Genomic DNA, 19,382 nt, shown 5'->3' with positions numbered 1-19,382 from the left:
TACCTGTGTATTATACAAGGGTGGGGTGTGTACCTGTGTGTGTGTTGGACTAGACTGAGGTGTGCACCAGTGTCTTATACCAGACTAAGGTGTATACCTGTGTGTGTTATACCAGACTAAGGTGTGTTACCCGTGTTATACCAGACTGGAGTGTAACCCCGTGTGTGTCATACCAGACTGGGATGCGAACCCGTGTGTGTCATACCAGACTGGGATGCGAACCCGTGTGTGTCATACCAGAATGGGATGCGAACCCTTGTGTGTCATACCAGACTGGGATGCGAACCCGTGTGTGTCATACCAGACTGGGATGCGAACCCGTGTGTGTCATACCAGACTGGGATGCGAACCCGTGTGTGTCATACCAGACTGGGATGCGAACCCGTTCGAAAGCAGCACAGAGCCACTACCATTTACAGCTCCGAGTGGTTCCATGTCGTTTGCTATACAGTCTCTCACACTCTGTGCTCCGGTATGGCATGCTAGGAAGATCTCGAAACTCGAGGTTTAGTACGTGTTGAAAGAGAGGAGCACCCGAGGACCTCAGATGAGAATTACTGTATTACTGTACTTATCTCACTGTGTGTCAAACTCCCCCTCACACTTCAGAGAAGATTATGATTATCTGATTCATTTTCTTCTCGTATAAACCTTCATGTGTCCCGTAACAGCTAGTTGTTAAGACGTGTTATTGTCTTGCCGTACGTCAGTCATTCCATGTGAGCTGCATATCGTCAGCTGAACTGTGGGGATTTCACTGGACGTCGCAAATGAGGTTTAGGAAGGTGTTCAACAAACTATTCCCTGGTCAAAGAAACCCCGACTCTGTCGTATTCAATGTCTCCGAGATAGTCACGGCCATTTCCTTATACTTTTTCACGTTCAAGTTCCGTCTTTTATCTTTTTGTACAATGTTCAGCCTTGGCTTATGCGGGAAGCCAGTCCCTTGTTAGGCCTGGATTAAGGATGGCAAGCAAAACCTTGAGAGAGAGCGAGAGAGCGAGAGTCTGAACTTGTAAAATCTCTCTCAGCTATTTTCACTGCCGCGCTAGTACTCTCCTTGCTTTCACTGCCTTGTTGCTCCTCTCACCGCTGCACTCTTCTCACTGCCATGGATGACAGACTGTCGTTAAAATAAGAATAAATATGTTTCTAACGACGTGGAATAATGGCGATATATTAACAAAATCTGCACGAGGAAATAAGACCCAAAATTCATCCCGTCTCTTTCATGAGCATATCTTCCATCTTAAACCAGTGTACTAAACCAGGACAGGTTGGCCAGGCTGTTCGTGTACCATAATTCTGTAAACTATGTCTACATTTGGGTCGTCAGAAAAAAAAAAAACGCAAAGACGTCAAGGAAATTTTAAAGTAGATTCTTCTTCTGAACAGTTGATTTCATTACGTGTCTTTAGAGGAATTTTGCTGCTCCGCAGGAGTGTGAGGAAAAGAGAGAAATGCTTGGTCCAACAGTAACATCCTCCAACTGTCTGTCCGTCTCTTTATAACTTGTTCAAAATCTTAGAAATGTTTTCTCGCTCGGTAATTGCCTGTTTTGCATGACCAGAGGAATGATAAGTTTCTTGCTTGTGGTGATTATATAAGTTTGTGCTAAATGCGAGGGCAGGGAGGAAGGGAGAGAGAGAGAGAGAGAGAGAGAGAGAGAGAGAGAGAGAGAGAGAGAGAGAGAGAGAAACATCAGTATCCTTGCTGTATCATCCTTAAACCTGTGTATATATATATATATATATATATATATATATATATATATATATATATATATATATATATATATATATATCTCAAAGGCCATCTTCATTACATCCTCATTTTCATTAAATCCTCACCTTCAGTAGACCCGTACAGGTACCATCTACACTATCCTTCACTACATCTTCGCAACCACTGCCTGCTTGACTGCGCCATCTACCCCATTGGCCTGAAGCTCGTCAAAGGCCTTCCTTACCACTCTGTATCTTTTCTATATCCTCATTTTCACTACACTTTCGTAGCTTCCCCTTCATCTTCACTGTACCCACATTTTCATAAGACTCTCATCATCTCTACACCCTTACTAGCCAGGTCAAAGTTCATCATTATCACCTCCCTACATCTTCACTGTATTTTCGAAATCACTGGCCTTTGAACTGAAACGTAATCATTAGGTCAAAGGCCACATCCACTGCACCATCAATACCACATGTCAGGTCAAAAGAATTAGTTTGACCCGATCCCAACGAGTGATGATGGTTGGGTAGTACCAACTCGTGTTATCATTATCAGTCTTTTATCACAACCCCTCAGTTACTCCCTGCAGAGAAGGTGGACACTTGGGCCACAGTTAATACATGAGTTGATAGGATTGCCACAAGGGGCAGTGGTTCGACCACACTTAGGTTCTTACTCCTCTCGAACTCAAGACAGTTGCCTGTCGCATCAGTCACTTTTATGCGTTCTTCAGAATCGTAGTAACCTATAAGTAGAATATCTTATGGGATGAATTATGAACTTCTTAAAGATAAATTCTCTTAAAAAAAAATAGGGGTTATTTTTTCCCGAGTCCTCTCGGGGTCACTTCACATTTTAAGCTCATGCTAATCATTAAAAGCAATTAACTCCACGACCCAGCTTAACCTTGGAAGGTCTTGAGAATTGTCGTCATCTCTGTATGATGTTCCGATCATCTGAAACTTGTGGGATCAGAGAGGCTGACCAACTAAGCTTCACGATAACTTGATGAAGTCGTTGATAAATAGAGGCACCTTGCAATCATCATGACGTAACGTGTTAAAACGGTAATGATTGTTGTTGTATGATACTGAGTGAGGTGGGAGGAGGGGATAAGATGGTATACAAATTATCTCCTATAGGAGTAAGAATCCTATGTCTGATCCAACTCTAACCACTTATCTCCTAAAGGTAAATGAATGACTTTCTAGTTTCTCATTACCATTATCACATATTCTTTTCCGATATATTCTTATGTTTCTTTTATCAGTAGCTTCATAATCATCCTGTGGCATGTAACTCGCACCTGTAGTTTCCAGGCATGTAGTTCCCTCTCTTCTGCTTTTGTATCTCTGTGTATGTAGAACTGTAAGGCTTTCCTCATGTAATTGGATTACTCCGCTACCTCTGCCATAGAGAATGTAAGCACCTTTTTGAACTGTCCTTTCTCCTCGGGCAGCCTACGTGCTGGTCAGAGACTTAACTTGGGGAACATCTTTATGTGCGGCAACCCTCCACGTCCCTGTCACCAGCAGGCATAATGTAATTCCCCTTCGGCAGGCCGGGCGTGGCACCCCGTCCCTTAAAAAAAAAAAAAACCCCCCACTCCCACGTACAGTGTCTCACATAAGTCTTCTCACCCAGACCTCCATACTAGGTTCAGCCCCATCTCTCGTGTTCTCTTGTTATCCAACCACGAGTGCGTCAGACCTCTGGAAAACGCGTTATGTCAAAGATTCTTTTTTTTTTCCTCTCTGTCAGTATGGAAAGGATAGTGATAGATTGAGCTTCTGCCATCATAGTATATAGTCCTTGACAGACGTCCTTCTTCCGTGAACTGACTAGGGCCACAGTGACCTTACTGCATGTAAACAGGCAGAATTTGACGTCATGATTCCAGAAGAATTTGACGTCATGATTCCAGGAGAATTTGACGTCATGATTCCAGGAAGAATTTGACGTCATGATTCCAGAAGAATTTGACGTCATGATTCCAAGAGAATTTGACGTCATGATTCCAGAGACTTCTCTTTTTTTCCCCCATTCAAGAGGACAAACTTCATGATAAAGTTTTGATACATAACAATTGTACGTTGACAGTTGTGACGTCAGATCTGTGGTGCTTGTCTGGACGAAGGATCCGTCATGTCTTAGCCTGGTAATAGCTGCATGACCTTTGCCTGTAGTAGAAGCCGCGTTGCCACTTTGCTATGTTGACGTTCTGCAGTGATACACGGGTGCTTACACGGTCTCTATGGTAGCTTACAGTGTTGTGCCTCAGCCCTGCCAGTACCTCGGTGACGAAACCAGGTCCACTGAACACATAGGGCCGACAGTAACTACTAGTGCCTCGGGCGACTAGTACCAAGGGCTACTAGTGCCTAGGATAGATTCTGCTCAGAAGGACTAGTACCCAGAACAGCTAGTGCTTGGGATCACTAGTTCTTAGGAGAAGGTAGAACTTAGGACAGCATATACCCAGGGTAACTGCTTAGGATAACTTGTCTTCTAAGAGAACTGGTGATTACGACAAATTGTGCCGAGGACAGCTACTGCTTCGGGTAACTAGTGCCGAAGACACAGAGTTTCTTAATCAACCTGTTCCTGAATTGCCTGGTACCCTTAGACTTCTGGTACCTGGAACGCCCCGTCGACTGGGACGCTTGGTGCTTGAATGTGGTGACGCCCGAAGTACTTGGTGTCTGGAACACCTGGTGTCCAGACCAACTTGTACCGTGACCCATCTGAATGACCTGGATTCTGGAAAACCTAGTATATAGAATATCTGGTTTCAGAAGATGAGGTACCTGGACCACCTGTGGACTGATGGATCACCTGGTCACCAAATACCCATTTCAAGTAGGCTTACTGAACTAGGAGTTTATACATGTTAGAGTATCCAGTGAGGTATTCTGGTGTGATGTGTGAGCTTATGTCATGCATTTACAATCAGTAAGCTTTATATATATATAGAGTGTGTGAAATGGCACCTTAATGAGGAATCATTACATATGTTCTATTTTCAGCTCAGCCGCCGGGTGGCGACATCTCGTCCAGGAACTGATTTTTGTTTACCTGTGTTCATTGTATAATCACCTCACTGAGAGGTTATTCCTGTCTTATGGCAGAGTCTATGCTGGAGTTTAGGTTAAACAAAGGGTTTATAAGAGATCAAGAACGATTCGCAATAATGTGTATAATGATTTGAGGTGTTTGAACGTACCTTCATCAACAATGGAAGAGCGAATGAATCTAGACTGCATCCTGCTTGAGTTGCTGCGCCATTCCAAGTTCCCTCAAGGTAAGGGACACGCGTAGGGACGAATTCTCCCGCGGTACACACACAGCTTGTGACCGTTCTACGTAAGGGTGGGAAGGGTTAGTGACTGGTAACGTAGACTCACTGTGGAGAACAAAAGGTTTAGGAGACTGTAAGGGTATCTCAACTGAGAGAGAGGAAAACTAGATAGAAAAAAATATTAATAGATAAACTAAACATCTAGGAAGATGTACTTCATACAAAATCTGTGGCTTTGCGAGAAGAAAAATATTTTTCCTGAATGAAATCTAAAAAAAAATTTCTTTCCTTCCCCGTTGGTTCCTGGTGTTGAGCTCTGGTCTTCCTGTCTGTGTGAGTTATTGTGGAGTCGAGCACAAAAAGGACTCTTGGACTGCGCCGTTCTCCTCACAGCGTCGTGATAACATTTTGGTGAAAGTACATATCATGATGTTATGATTACTGCTATATGTATCTGTATGTATTCTCTAATATTTAGGAAAGATGCAGCATTTTACGTATCAAGATTTGATAAAGGAGACTTGGAATACAAGTATCTATTCATTTTTCCATGCTGGTGTCTTCGTCCGTAAACATCAATGAACAACTGTTGCAATTTGTTGTAGGATATTCTCACTCGGGTTCAACTGCCTCTCTTTCATATTCGGGATGCGAGGATCTAGAGCGAAGCACTGGTATAAGTTTAATGTAATCGGTTCAGAAGAAATTACTTTTCCTCAGCAAGCACGTAACATTACATTGATTTCAAGGAATTACATTCGCAAGGAGATGACTGGTACAGAACGCAGACTGCTCCCGGGAGGGGTGTTTTCAGGATCCGATGAGTGTGAGAGATGCTGGGAAAACTATTGGATCCACGCGAAGTGTAGAGACCGGGAGACAGGAAGGGAGGAACTTGTATTCAGATACGCCTGAGTGTAGCGGGGTTATCGAGAGATGGAGTACGGTGAGGTTCCTGGAGAAGGAGGTAGAGAGAGAGAGAGAGAGAGAGAGAGAGAGAGAGAGAGAGAGAGAGAGAGAGAGAGAGAGAGAGAGAGAGAATGAGGACGGGAATCTTAGGAGAAGAACACGAGCAGAAAGAAGCACAACAAAGGGCATGCTACCACAACATCAAATAGACACAGTTATCATGGATCTGAAATGAATAGGTATAAAGGGAGAACGGTAAGTGCTGCAGGGGGTTTTAACTTTTTCTATGGCTGATGAGATTCAGAAACTGGGGATGGGGGGGATACGTGTCGTGATGGTAGTGGAATAAGACCTGAAATATGTTAGTATGTGATGTCAAGCCACCGGTCTGGATCCCGAGGAAAGATGGGGAAAGTAAAAATGTGAGTCTCCAGGTTTGGCAGAGCCCGTGAGGCGTCTTTCCACGTACTCTGATGTATGGAAATGAAGCGTGGTTATGCTGCAGCAAGTGACTGGCAGAACGGCAGATGAGGAGGAGCTTTTGAAGGTATGTTCGCAGACTGACATGAATATAGACTGTAAGAGGTGACGCCACGAAGGAAAGATATAGAAACACGTAAGACGTTAGGGTGAAGTAAGGGTAGAGCTTCTGGGTATGTTTGGGTACATGGGTATAACAGATGTTGAGGGAAGGATGGAGAGAATAAGTAAGAGTGAGGAGTTAAACCCGGGAAAAACGTTGAGTTGAGGTAGCAATATGATACGAGTGGCGGCGCTAAAAATGAAAGTATTAATACTTGGTAGATACGAGGAAACGATGTATCATAGCTCAATGAATAGATGATAAAGCGGATAGAAAGAGAGAGATGATAGTACGTTCAAATGACCAAAACACCATGAAAGTAATTTTGATAAAAAAGAGACCATCTGGTCCTCTTATAAGCCCAGCCCGATACAATTGGGAGAAGGTGGAGGGCCAGAGGATAATGCCTCTTGCTCAAGCTGTGTTATAAGAGGTGGTGACGGTGTGTGAGTGTGTGTGTCTGTGCGTGCAGGCGGCGTCGACGAGGATCGTGGGCGGCATCTGGTGGTTCTTCACCCTCATCATCATCTCCTCCTACACCGCCAACCTGGCAGCCTTCCTCACCGTCGAGCGAATGATCACACCTATAGGTAAGTTTTGCCATATATGACACAGCATATTTGATATTCACTGAACCTCTTATATAGTCTTTCTTGTTTCCATTATGATGTACTTAACATACTATGAACGTTAAGTATCAACTTTTCATTGTCTGTTCTTGATTTCTAAAGCAGAATTATTTACGACTATGATTTCTATGTACATCAAACATCAGAAAAACTAAAAGAAAAAACATGGAAGATTAGAACTTGTGGATCTTCATCTTGAAATCTGGTAACAGTGTGACTGATGATGTGATGCTCATGCCTCCATAACGCCGGGTGGAGGAGCTGTGGTCAGGCCGGTGAGGGGGTTGGCTGCAGCGTGAGAACAAGGTGGGGCGTGTGTGTGTGTGTGTGTGTGTGTCTGGGTGATATCTCCTCTCTGGCTTTGCAAGCTAAGGAGGGAGGAGTGGAGAAATTTTAAAGAGTATGTGAACGAGGCAAAAGAGCTAGTTAAAGGGCAGCTGATTAGGTTAAGAAAGTGTTTGAGAGAACTACTAGTGAGGTTGATGAAGACATTTGTGAGGAACGGAATGATAAATCTAAAAATGTGTTTCCACTGTGGAGGGAGGAGAATGCCTCCCCATCATTAGCACGGTGAGATGGGGACATACATTACGGATCTCCTGGACTTTTGTGACGGTGAGCTTCATCTGAGATCAAAGAGATGGTTGAGTAGACTGTATTTTTCTGGACTACAATAAAAAAAGCTTTTAACCCACTACCCCATCGGAGGTAGATCAAGGATCTAGGGAAAGAAGCAGAAGATTACCTTTGTGGGAGGGAACAGAGGTCGCAGGTAAGAGGAGAATTCTTGAAATGGGCTGAGGTCACTAATGGCGTGCCGCAGGACTCGGTGTTGGGATCTTCTTGGTGTATGTGAGCAACGTGTTGGATGGACAGAGCGCTTAATGAAACATGATGACGGATGACGCCAAGGCCACTAGAGAAATAAAGTTTAAGAATGATTACATCAGCTTACAGGGGTGACCTAGACAAACTCCAGCTTACAGGGTGACCTAGACAAACTCCAGCTTACAGGGTAACGTAGACAGACTCCAGCTTACAGGGTAACCTAGACAAATTCAGTCCTAGTATATGCAATGTAATGAAGACAAGGCAGTGAATAAAGGCCTCGGTGCTGTTCTTACCTGGTAGAAAATAAGCTAAAGGAATCAGTTCGTGAAAGTGACTTCATGGTCCATGGCACTCACAGCTGCAAAACAGGGAAAGAAGCGGACTGTTTTCTGACAAATATTCAAAATATTCAAATCAAATCGAATTAAGTTAAGATATGTAGTAAACGGCTCACAACACGGACCCAAATTAGATTACGTCCCTCAAGTTTGGCCTCGCACGTAAAAGACGCACACAAAAATCTTGTGATGGAGAAGGTCCAGAGGGGGAGAGTTAACACAGAGGGTGGTACGTACCTCAGCACAGAGCGCTGAGCCACGGTGAAAGAACTGAGTGCTACACACATCTGTTCATAATGGGAGAGAGAGAGAGAGAGAGAGAGAGAGAGACAGAGAGCTGACCCTCAAGTGTGATATCATTTGGTCGAGGTTGACAGTGTACGGTTCGTCACGAGATACAGTACCAGAGGGACCACAACATGAAGCCGGACTTTGCTCTCAGGGACGTAACAGAAGTGATTGGTCTCCAGTAGTGACCGTGTGGGTTGGCTGGAACAGCTTATACAGGCAAACTCTGTATACCGTCAGTTTACAGATGTTCCAAAGGCTCCTAGATACTCTAGAACAGTTCAGTAGAAGAGGCCTCACGAGTATATACAACTCTTTACCCGTCCTGTGCAAATAGAGGATCACACACACACACACACACACACACACACACACACACACATTCATTGAGGATGCACATGGTAGAAATTTCCCTAATATATAAAGCTTAAGTTACAGAATTCTGTATAATTCTGTCGTTCAATTTCCAGGAGAAACATTACTTTTCTTTTAACAGTCACAAAACCAGAAGATTCTGAAAAATACAGAACCATCAGGGAAAGAAATTGTGACGACAGCCTTCACTGGGGAAGGACTTGGAATATACAGTTAATGAAATATACAGAATTCAAATCCTTGTGGTATACATACGACTGTATTAAACTTTTATCATTTGAAGGAAATGGTTAATGTGCTTCCCATGACATAATCTAATATCGTCATAGTATTCTAATATCTTGAGTTATATAGATTATCTAAATATCTATGTTTTAACCATGAACAGAATAATATTTGGAAACAATGAAATATGAAATTATTCTCTTTTTTTGTAACATTAAGGATTTTGGAACCGACGAAAGACTGAGAACGATCTCATTTTCTACGTTTTTCCCCAGGTGGTAAAATATATTGACCCTGTTCAAAGTACAGGTGACCAATAGAACGGAAGGAAAGAGGTAGAAGGTTATGATAATGATGTCTTGTGGTGGTCAGGTGAGTATACAGTGTGTTGACGTCCTTACAAAGATATGGGATCATTATCGGAAACTATTGGTGTATATATCCTTATTGTGGTTTGTTTGATTAGATCCTCTATTTTGAGGGAATTCATTACTACACTTCATAAGGAATATGTGTGACAGGTGTAAGTAAGCTGAGCGGGTCGTAGGATTTGGCTGATAACGTTCCGCACAATGCGAGGAGTGGCAGGAAGTGTGAAAAGGAATGGAACATTTACATGAGCTGAATTACACCAATCATTGCCAAGGGAAAATGCTGTCACTCGATTAAAGTCACTTTATGTTACACCTCCGAGTGGTTGCATAGATGATGCTCCGGTTATGTACATAAATACAGTATTATTTTTCATATATTCCTCAAAGAATTATGGATGCTCCTCTTTAGGGAGGTATCAGCTGACGTGTGTGTGTGTGTGTGTGTGTGAGAGAGAGAGACGGTAGCAACTATATAGTGCCACGATGTCAATATGATGTGAGGAAGGTAATCTTATGTCACCATAGGTGCTAAAATTGTGACTATTTAACAATAATCTCTGCAAATACAGACGAGTGTGAGGTCTTAAAAGTGACGATGCTGTATGGTTTCCTTGCATGTTAGGATTATAAATGAAGCTTCATGAAATAAGTTAGACTATTTATGTGAATGATCACCCCACCCTACCATCATCATACTGATTACAGATATATATACTTTGTGTTGTCGTCCTCCAGAGAGCGCTGAGGACCTGGCTGAGCAGAACGAGATTGAGTATGGCACACTGGAGGGCGGCTCCACCATGGCCTTCTTCAGGGTAAGTACGAAAGTTCCTTATCTGTGTTAGAGAGAAAGGTGTGTTCAGGATCACAATGACATTGCATGATTTATGGGGGTAATAATGATTCTGGAAGATCTGAGGAAGCTACTGTGCTGGGAGATCTGAGGAAGTGAAAGTGCTGGAAGATCTGAGGAAGTGAAAGTGCTGGAAGATCTGAAGAAGTTATCGTATCAATCTCAGATAGTTAGGTGCCTTGGAGGAACTGAGGAAGTTAGAATACTGAGAGATCTGAGGAAGCTACTGTGCTGGAAGATCTGAGGAAGTGAAAGTGCTGGAGAATTTGATAAATAGAAAGTTCTGGAAGACATGAGAAGGATAAAGCGTTGAGAGATCCGAGGAACAGAAGGTAATGGAAGATCTGAGAAAGTTTCTGTATTGCAAGACCTGAGAAAATTACGCTCCTTGAAAATCTGAGGAAGATCAGGAAAGGAAAAAAATATTGGGGGAAAACTTCAGTGGTAGGAAAGTGCACGAAAGTTCTGTACTGTATATACCTGAAGAAAAAAAATTATCATACTTAATTTCGGAATGGACTTATGGTCCAAATGAATTCAGAACCGAACCGTAATTTCGTACCGCAACTTACCCAGTTGCCAGCCTTGCTGTGGGACTTGAGAACTTGTGTAGCGGACTTTGGCATCACTGTATCATCGTCGTTATCATGTAGCTTGACGCTAATAGCCTTAATGACTCAGGCACTTATTAGTTGGTCGACCTAAAATCCAAACCAACCAACTAACCAGTGACACCACATAAGTGTTCAGGGAACGCTATACGTCCCCTTATTTCTCTACTCGATCTGGAATGTTACACCACAACGCTCAGGTCTCTCCGCCTTGAGGTCGGCAGCCAACGGCAGGAAAGGGGCCAAAGGGAATGCCTCGAGAACGGGACTAGAATTGAGCGAGACGGTTCACTTAGAGAGGTGAGACACCCTGGATCTGCTGACTTCGAGAGAGAAAAAAAAAGGAGAAAGGATAAGGAGAGACTTGGAGAATCTCATGATTCCGTGGAGGCCACGACAACGACGACGCCAGCATAAAGCAGTTATCTGAATTCATAAAGAGAATTTCGAACAAGAGGAACATAATGGGAAATTAGGAGGGAAAATTGTACGGAGGGACGTGACAGAGAATTTCATGAGGGACGCCGTTGTGGACCCGCGGAACAAGCTAAGCGAAGAGGAAGTGAATGTGATTGGCATTGTTAGTCAGAAGGCTATCAATATATATATATATATATATATATATATATATATATATATATGTGTGTGTGTGTGTTTGTGTGTGTTACCGGGCATCGCCTGCTCGAGGTTACACCACGAGTGAAAAGTCACCTTTAGTGAGTCTATGACCGTGAGTAGCCTTGTCAGAGAGTTCCTCACCCCCAAAAGGAGTCTACATTTCCCTCCTTCCGGAGAAAGCAATCCTGGGGGTAATCATCAATAGTATGATACATAATAAGTGTATTAGTCAGTAATTATCATCCAGTGACGTTAGGTATGATTTTCACAAATCGTATGAAATGATCTTGAAAGTTCATCTACCTGATGCATCTCTTGATGCTGGACGCGTCGAGAAGTTACCTGGGGGATCTGCAGGTGTTTCAGAAGGCCTTGGTCAACCCTTCTGTCTAGCTTCATTTATACTGAAGTTTTAGAAAACATTATCTACAAGGGATAGAGACAGAGAGACAGAGGTTAATAGAGTTAGAGAGATAGAGAGGAAAGGGGAGAATATTGACTTGTGTGTAAGTACAAAGAGATTTTTGCCAGAAGGCCAGGCTAGCAAGTAGCGCCCAGTGCATGAAAATGAAGAGTTGTGAAGAACGAGTCGTGTGAATTACATGTCTTCAAGGTTTGTGTGCGAGATAGACTGTAAAAATGTGGAGGACGACTGTGTGCTAAAGAGAGAGAGAGAGAGAGAGAGAGAGAGAGAGAGAGAGAGAGAGAGAGAGAGAGAGAGAGATGGGAGGAGAGAGAGAGAGGGAGAGTCAGTGTAACAAACTCGTAGCAGGTTGTAATTTCCCGCTGATGAATCTAAGATCTCGTCGACGATCGCGCCGTATATAATAAGGTCACGCGAAACCAACCATCACTACTGTACTGTCATGTAGGTATGGACGATAAGGCGGATGGCGAGCGAGTCCACCGTCCCTCTCCTTGGCAGTCCTGCCTCTCACCTGGACTCCCCTCGCTCCACACCACCACACCACCCTTCCTCCCTCTGCCCCACCGCGCCAGCTGCCGTGTCTAACAAAGCTGGTGTCATTTACAAGGGCCGGACGTGGGATTTGCGGAAAGCCTGAAATACGGGCATCACCACTTAACATGGCGACTCGGGCGACCATCACCTGGCGTGGGAGGAGGAGCTGAACCTTGTCGTCCAAGGAGGAAACACTTACCCACCTCACTGCTGGAGTGACGTGGGAGGAGGAGCTCATCCTGCTTGCTGCTGGAGTGACGTGGGAGGAGGTACTCATCCTGCTCACTGCTGGAGTGACGTGGGAGGAGGAGCTCATCCTGCTTACTGCTGGAGTGACGTGGGAGGAGGAGCTCATCCTGCTTACTGCTGGAATGACGTGGGAGGAGGAGCTCATCCTGCTTACTGCTGGAGTGACGTGGGAGGAGGAGCTCATCCTGCTTGCTGCTGGAGTGACGTGGGAGGAGGTACTCATCCTGCTCACTGCTGGAGTGACGTGGGAGGAGGAGCTCATCCTGCTTGCTGCTGGAGTGACGTGGGAGGAGGTACTCATCATGCTCACTGCTGGAGTGACGTGGGAGGAGGAGCTCATCCTGCTCACTGCTGGAGTGACGTGGGAGGAGGAGCTCATCCTGCTCACTGCTAGAGTGACGTGGGAGGAGGAGCTCATCCTGCTCACTGCTGGAGTGACGTGGGACGAGGCGCTTATCCTGCTCACTGCTGGAGTGACGTAGGAGGAGGTGCTCATCCTCCTCACAGCTGGAGTGACGTGGGAGGAGGCACTTACCTGCTGACTCCCGAGGTGACGTGGGAGGACGTGCTCACCCATATGACTCCCAGGGTGGCGTGGGCTCCACCGCTCCCACCCTCTGTTGTTCACCCATTGTGGAAAGTAAAGGTTTCAAGGGGAGGGAGAGTACGTACGTATATCTACCATTACCTACGACGAGGTATTGACAAATGGTAGGACCAGCGCGTAGCGCTCACCGCACGTTACTAGATACATACATGCATATACCTAAGACACAGAGGAACTCCACTCAAGAAATACAGTATATTTGATGTATAATTTGACCCGGTTAACATAAGTGTAAAGCAAAATATTATGCATTTTGCCTTCAGGTCAAAATTCCTTGTCCCTTTTGCGGCATATTGTGTCATGGTGCGTTATTTTAGTAAAGCCTTTTTTTTCAAATCTTTTTAACCTTCCTATCTCATCGTACCATCATCCTATCTTACTTTTCTGTGTAGAAAAAAAATTCTTGCGTTATTTTGCCCTCTCGTTATTTCCGTATCGAACTGCTAACGTGAAATTCCATTTTCTAGTCAAACGTTTGATGCATTTTCTGATGTGGATGTTCTAACTTATTCTGATCGCGTTTCGTCCCTCAGTGAACAGTGGGTTCCTAAAGCTAAGAAATTAGAAAATTGATATGTATATCCATTAACTGAAGACATACATATTCATCCGGGTATTATACTCGTATGATAAATAAAAGCATTTTTATCATGACAGAAACTTACACTTTGCGTCCAGTCGTTGTAACGTGCATTTCACTAATATCAAATATTTCTTGACATGATAATAGAATATCGTTTTTAATTACTTATGAGTATTCCCCGGGATTCTATTATGTAATCTTATTTCATGTACGTTAATTGTCGTTATTAATTAAGTCTTATTACTGGAGGATGTACGAATACGAGTCTTATTTCAAGTTAAGTTTTACTTGGCGGAGCAATTTGCCAGTGGAACCTGACCGATGAAAAATTAGATGACAATGGAGAGTGTCATTAACAGTGACGCAGCCTCCGCTAATTAGCTTTACTGGTAATCATAGGTGTGTGTGTGTGAGTGCGGGTGTGTGTGTGTGTATGTGTGTGTGTGTGTGTGTGTGAGTGCGGGTGTGTGTGTGTATGTGTGTGTGTGTGAGTGCGGGTGTGTGTGTGTACGTCTCTGCACGGGTGTGGGTGCACGTTCGTCTGCCACCCCGATCCCCTCGATGCTTTCGTCTCTTATGCTCTGGTTGTATCTGCAATTTGGTCTCGTCTTATTTTTGTCATCTCTCCCATCACTCTACGATGAATCTGTGTGGAGTCTGGTGCCATCAGAAAGCTTGATATCAGCTTCAGACTCTCTCTCTCTCTCTCTCTCTCTCTCTCTCTCTCTCTCTCTCTCTCTCTCTCTCCAGCCCAAGATGGAACTAGCATGAAACTTCGGAAAAAAAAAAAAGCTTAAGCTGTCAGGTTAGAGATGGGATGGACACCTCGCCCACGCTGAGCTGTTGTGATGGGATGGTGATGAAAAGGAGGTGGATGGATGGATGGGGTGGAACAGAGGAAGGGTTACGAGCAAACTTAACGTGGTGGATGGTGGAGGTCGATGGGTAGATAATCATCCCCTTAATAGATAGATAGATGGTAGTTGAGGGGTAGATGGTGGAGAATCATGAGGTAGATGTTATGTGACGGTAAGGTGGTTGATAGATAGATAGATAACACGTTACGGGAAGGTGTTTGAGGATGTTGGAGTAGATTAGTGAACGCTGATGGGTAGATGATGACATAACGGGAAATTGATTCGACGTTACGGGTAGATAAATGCGGCTCAGTGGTAGAAGGTAACACCCGAAGGGTAGATTTTGGAGGGTAACCGGTAGAGTATGAGATTCGACGAGTAGATGGAAGCTAACGGGAAGCTGTTGGACGCTACTGATTGGATGGAAGACTTGGTTGTTAGACAGGTGCCGGTTACTGAGAGCTGGATGATGAAACTCACAGCCAATATGATGGGAATCGTTTAGACGGATGTTTTGGGTTGCCCAACACACCTGTCAAACTGTCACTCGCACACATCCATCTGTTTAATGGCTTCACTTTGTGCTACGTCGTTTTGGCCAAAGTCTGACATCAAGAAAATCTCGTGTAGTAAATGAAAAAGTATTTTTGTACACATGACTAGTCCAACTAACTCTCGGTGAATCTAGATGGATTATATTCTTTTCCAGCCCGGGCAGCCTTTCACACACACATTGGAATTCATGATAGATATACGTTATAGATTAATACAAAACTGAACACAATAAATAGACATCTAACTGCAGTAACCGGAGACATAGGAAGAGAATAATCAACAACGCGTTTCCTCAAATGCCTAACAAAAGGCTGCGTCCAGTATGAATATGTAAATCTATTTCGGTACACAAACAGCAGAGGTGAGAATAGCTGTTCATCCACTCGCTAAGCATTCCGCTCACTAAGCATTCTGAAGGGTTTAGAAGACATGAAGGTGCAGGTGAGTCGGACTTTCTTGAGGGGCGTGTGTGTGTGTGAACCTTTCGTCACTGGGCTGATCCTGATGTGGAGATAGAGCCGGGAATGTCTTTCTCGTTGCTGAGTAACGGGACGAGTTTTTGTTGGTTGAAGACTTAGTGGGAGGATTCTCTGGAGTGTTGTGATCATGAGAAAGTTAGAAAAGAGATGGTGAAAGCCTTTCGTAAGATGAAATGTGGCAAGGCGGCTGGAGTGGATGGTATTGCAGTTGAATTTATTTAGTGGTGAATGTGTTGTTGATTGGTTGATACGGATGTCCAGTGTTGAGAAGTGGTAGAAAGCATGTATAACAACACTTTACAAAGGCAAGAGGGATAAAGGTGAGTGTTCAAACTACAGAGGTATGAGTTTGTATGAGAGGGTACTGAATGAGAGAGTGAAGGTTTGTACAGAGAGTGCTAGATTGGGAAGGAGCAGTGTGGTTTCAGAAGTAGTAGAGGACGTATGGCTCAGGTGTTTTGCTTTGAAAATATGCGAGAAATACTTTGAGGAAGTGAAGGATTTGTATGTAGCATCTGTGAATCTGGAGAAAGTGAAGGATTTGTATGTAGCATCTGTGAATCTGGAGAAAGCATATGATAGGGTCGATGAAGGTCATAATAAGATAAGGTGTGGGAAGTAAGCTGCCAGAAGAGAGAGAAGTTTTTATCAAGGGTGTGTGTGGCATGAAGTGATGCGGCCTTTCTCCGTATGTTTCCTGGCGCTACCTTGTTGTCGCAGGGGGTGGCGATGCCACAAGTGGAACAGCCAACAGACTAGAACAACACTAGTGTCCGCTCCCCCCAAAGGGACAAAATGCAGATATTCTGGACAACAGATCTTTATTTTCCCTTTTGAAACATTGCCTTGTATATTTTCTCTGGTTGGGAAACAATAGCAATTTGTCGTGTTAATGGCCATCGTCGGATCTTCCAGTAACATGCCTCATAGCCCCATCCAATTATTTTTCGGGGGTTTTTACCCAGTGTGGTTCCCAAACAAATTCGGACGTGTAGGCTTCACCAGAGCGGAAAATGAGGCCAGGAGCGGGAATTGATAATTTTCTTTGAGCCACATTTATATGACGTCCACTCACGACCCTGGCGAGTGGTTGTGTTTGGGTTGTGATGGGATACTTGTAGGGTCGTACTGTGGTGATGATGTGTTGTATCAGCCGGGCATGATTTAGTCTTTGGGTTGTATGGATTACATCTTTGAAGGACATTATATCATGGTAGAACATTTTACTTCTGTCCTTCAGTTTTATCTTAGACGGTACGGGCAACTGAATGCACTGATCAAGGCCATCTCATTAACGCTATATATATATATATATATATATATATATATATATATATATATATATATATATATATATATATATATATACACACACACACGTTAATTTAGCATCAAGGTTAGGTTATGTAAATATTGCTCAGCATCAGAGCAGCAATTACGTATCTGGATTAATTGCGTCATCATATTGCAACTCGACTCTGTGATGTGTTCGATCCAAGGCTGTTTTAATCTTAACAACCCACACGTACGAGAGTACGACCCGTTGGGCACGGCGGAACGACCTTTAGGTGCGATGGCGTGACCTTAGATCTGACCTTGAAGGGTCACGTTAAAGGTCTGGTCATCGCACGCAAAGGTCATGTTGCCTGGCCGTTGGATATACTCTTCAGTGAGTGATGCGTACAATACATAACACATGATCTGGTATACAACAGTACAGGATCATACACTTTAGTCATACACTCATATATCATGTAATCATCGTTGAATCATACACTCAAACCACGCAGTCAGATGAAATATGCAGCTGTTTCAAATACGTACCCCGTTGCCTTACACGCTCTCATGTGAAATATGCAGTCATTTGAAATACGTACGTCGTTCAGTTACACTCTCATGTGAAATATACAGTCTTTTGTAATACGTGGCCCGTTGAGTTACACTCTTATGTGAGGTGTACAGTCATTGGAAGTACTTACCCCGTTAGATTACACGCACATGTAAGGTATGCGACCATTTGAACTATGAACCCCGTTGAGTTACACGCTCATGTGAAATATATAGTCATTTGAAATACGTGCCCCGTTGAGTTACACACTCAGATGAGAGATAACGTCATATGAAATACGATCCCTGTTGAATTATGGACCCGGCTTAGATCATGCACTCTTGAATTTATATTACACCGGGTTAACCTATGCACTCAGATCATTATCTTAGATCATGACCCCCTGTTCAGTAACACAAGTCATGGATTCATTCATAGCTTCACGAGAAAAAGGATTTCATTCACATGGTGCACTCATAGGTGAAAGATTTCATTCACCAGGTGCACTCATGGGTGAACGACTTCATTCACATGGTGCACTCATGGGTGAAATATTTCATTCACATGGTGCACCCATGGATGAAAGATTTCATTCACATGGTGCACACATGAGTGAAAGTTTTCATTCCCATGATGATTTTGGTGGGAGCGTGAATATAAAAAAGTCATGAGTTATTACTTATACTGCACAGTGTATATCATACATTCATGGGGCACAGCTTAAGCTCCTCATGCATTCATGGGGCACTGTGCTGGTGCATTATACACTCATGAGGACCTGTTTTGACTCACCATGTTTGGCACATTCACAAAGCATTATTACTGGTTACCATATTCTCCTGGGGCACTTTCTTTTGGCTCATCATACCTTCTTGGGGCACTGTCTTGGCGCAACATACAGTGATGGGGTACTTTGCCCTCAAAGCCGTTGGGTTTTGTATCCCTACTTTCGTGACAAGTGCACTATAAAACGTAGAAAATGTTGAACGCAAACATACATTGTTACTTGGCTTTATCTGTTCATCTAACCGATCTGGGATAGTTAGATTCACCTAACCGACCTGAGACAGATAGTCAGAGAGGTGGATAGCGAGGTGTTACCACGCCTTCGCAACACCAGCGACCTGAGTCATCATAGGGTAATGTAACACCATCGCTAAATTGTGTCATTATATAAGCTTGACCTTCAAGCAGGAGTTGATGGTGTAATTATACACTGCTGGCGCCACGACGCCGCTCGGTGATGGTGATGGGGAGCTGAGTTACGTGGGTGAGACCGTAGATGCGGGTAATTATCTGGCATTGGTTGGGGGTGGAGGTGATGATGATGATGTAGCCTCATTAATGCGTCAGTAGCGTGAAACGTGGCTCATGAATATTTGACGAGCGCTACGTCAGTCCAGATTGGCGCGGGAGATTAAGACAGGCAGGGCGGGACTGTGGCTCATTGCAGTGTAACAGTGAAAGTACGACGTAGTCACTGCTGGTCACAGTCTCGACTTGTGGTGAGGAAGAATTGTCATCCGGACTTGGAGGAATCATCTGTTTCGCCACCTCTGTAAGAAGAGTTTTATGATTCAAATGTGTGATTCAGTACACT

At 43.9% G+C, this 19,382-nt stretch overlaps 1 protein-coding gene across 2 annotated transcripts in view; it reads left to right on the top strand.

Annotated features, from left to right (window-relative positions):
• Nucleotides 1–19,382, top strand: part of LOC139765478 (glutamate receptor ionotropic, kainate 2-like) — a 123,494-nt gene that overhangs the window by 41,829 nt on the left and 62,283 nt on the right. For both annotated transcript variants that reach the window (XM_071693017.1, XM_071692924.1), the window contains exons 8-9: nt 6,994–7,111; nt 10,317–10,396. In XM_071693017.1, coding sequence (XP_071549118.1) covers nt 6,994–7,111; nt 10,317–10,396 — 198 coding nt within the window. The remainder of the gene's footprint in view (nt 1–6,993; nt 7,112–10,316; nt 10,397–19,382) is intronic.

Source organism: Panulirus ornatus, chromosome 1, assembly GCF_036320965.1.
Source record: "Panulirus ornatus isolate Po-2019 chromosome 1, ASM3632096v1, whole genome shotgun sequence".
NCBI classification, from domain to species: Eukaryota; Metazoa; Arthropoda; class Malacostraca; order Decapoda; family Palinuridae; genus Panulirus; species Panulirus ornatus.
The sequence above is the reverse complement of the archived record's forward strand: the minus strand, read 5'-3'. Positions and strand labels throughout refer to the sequence as shown.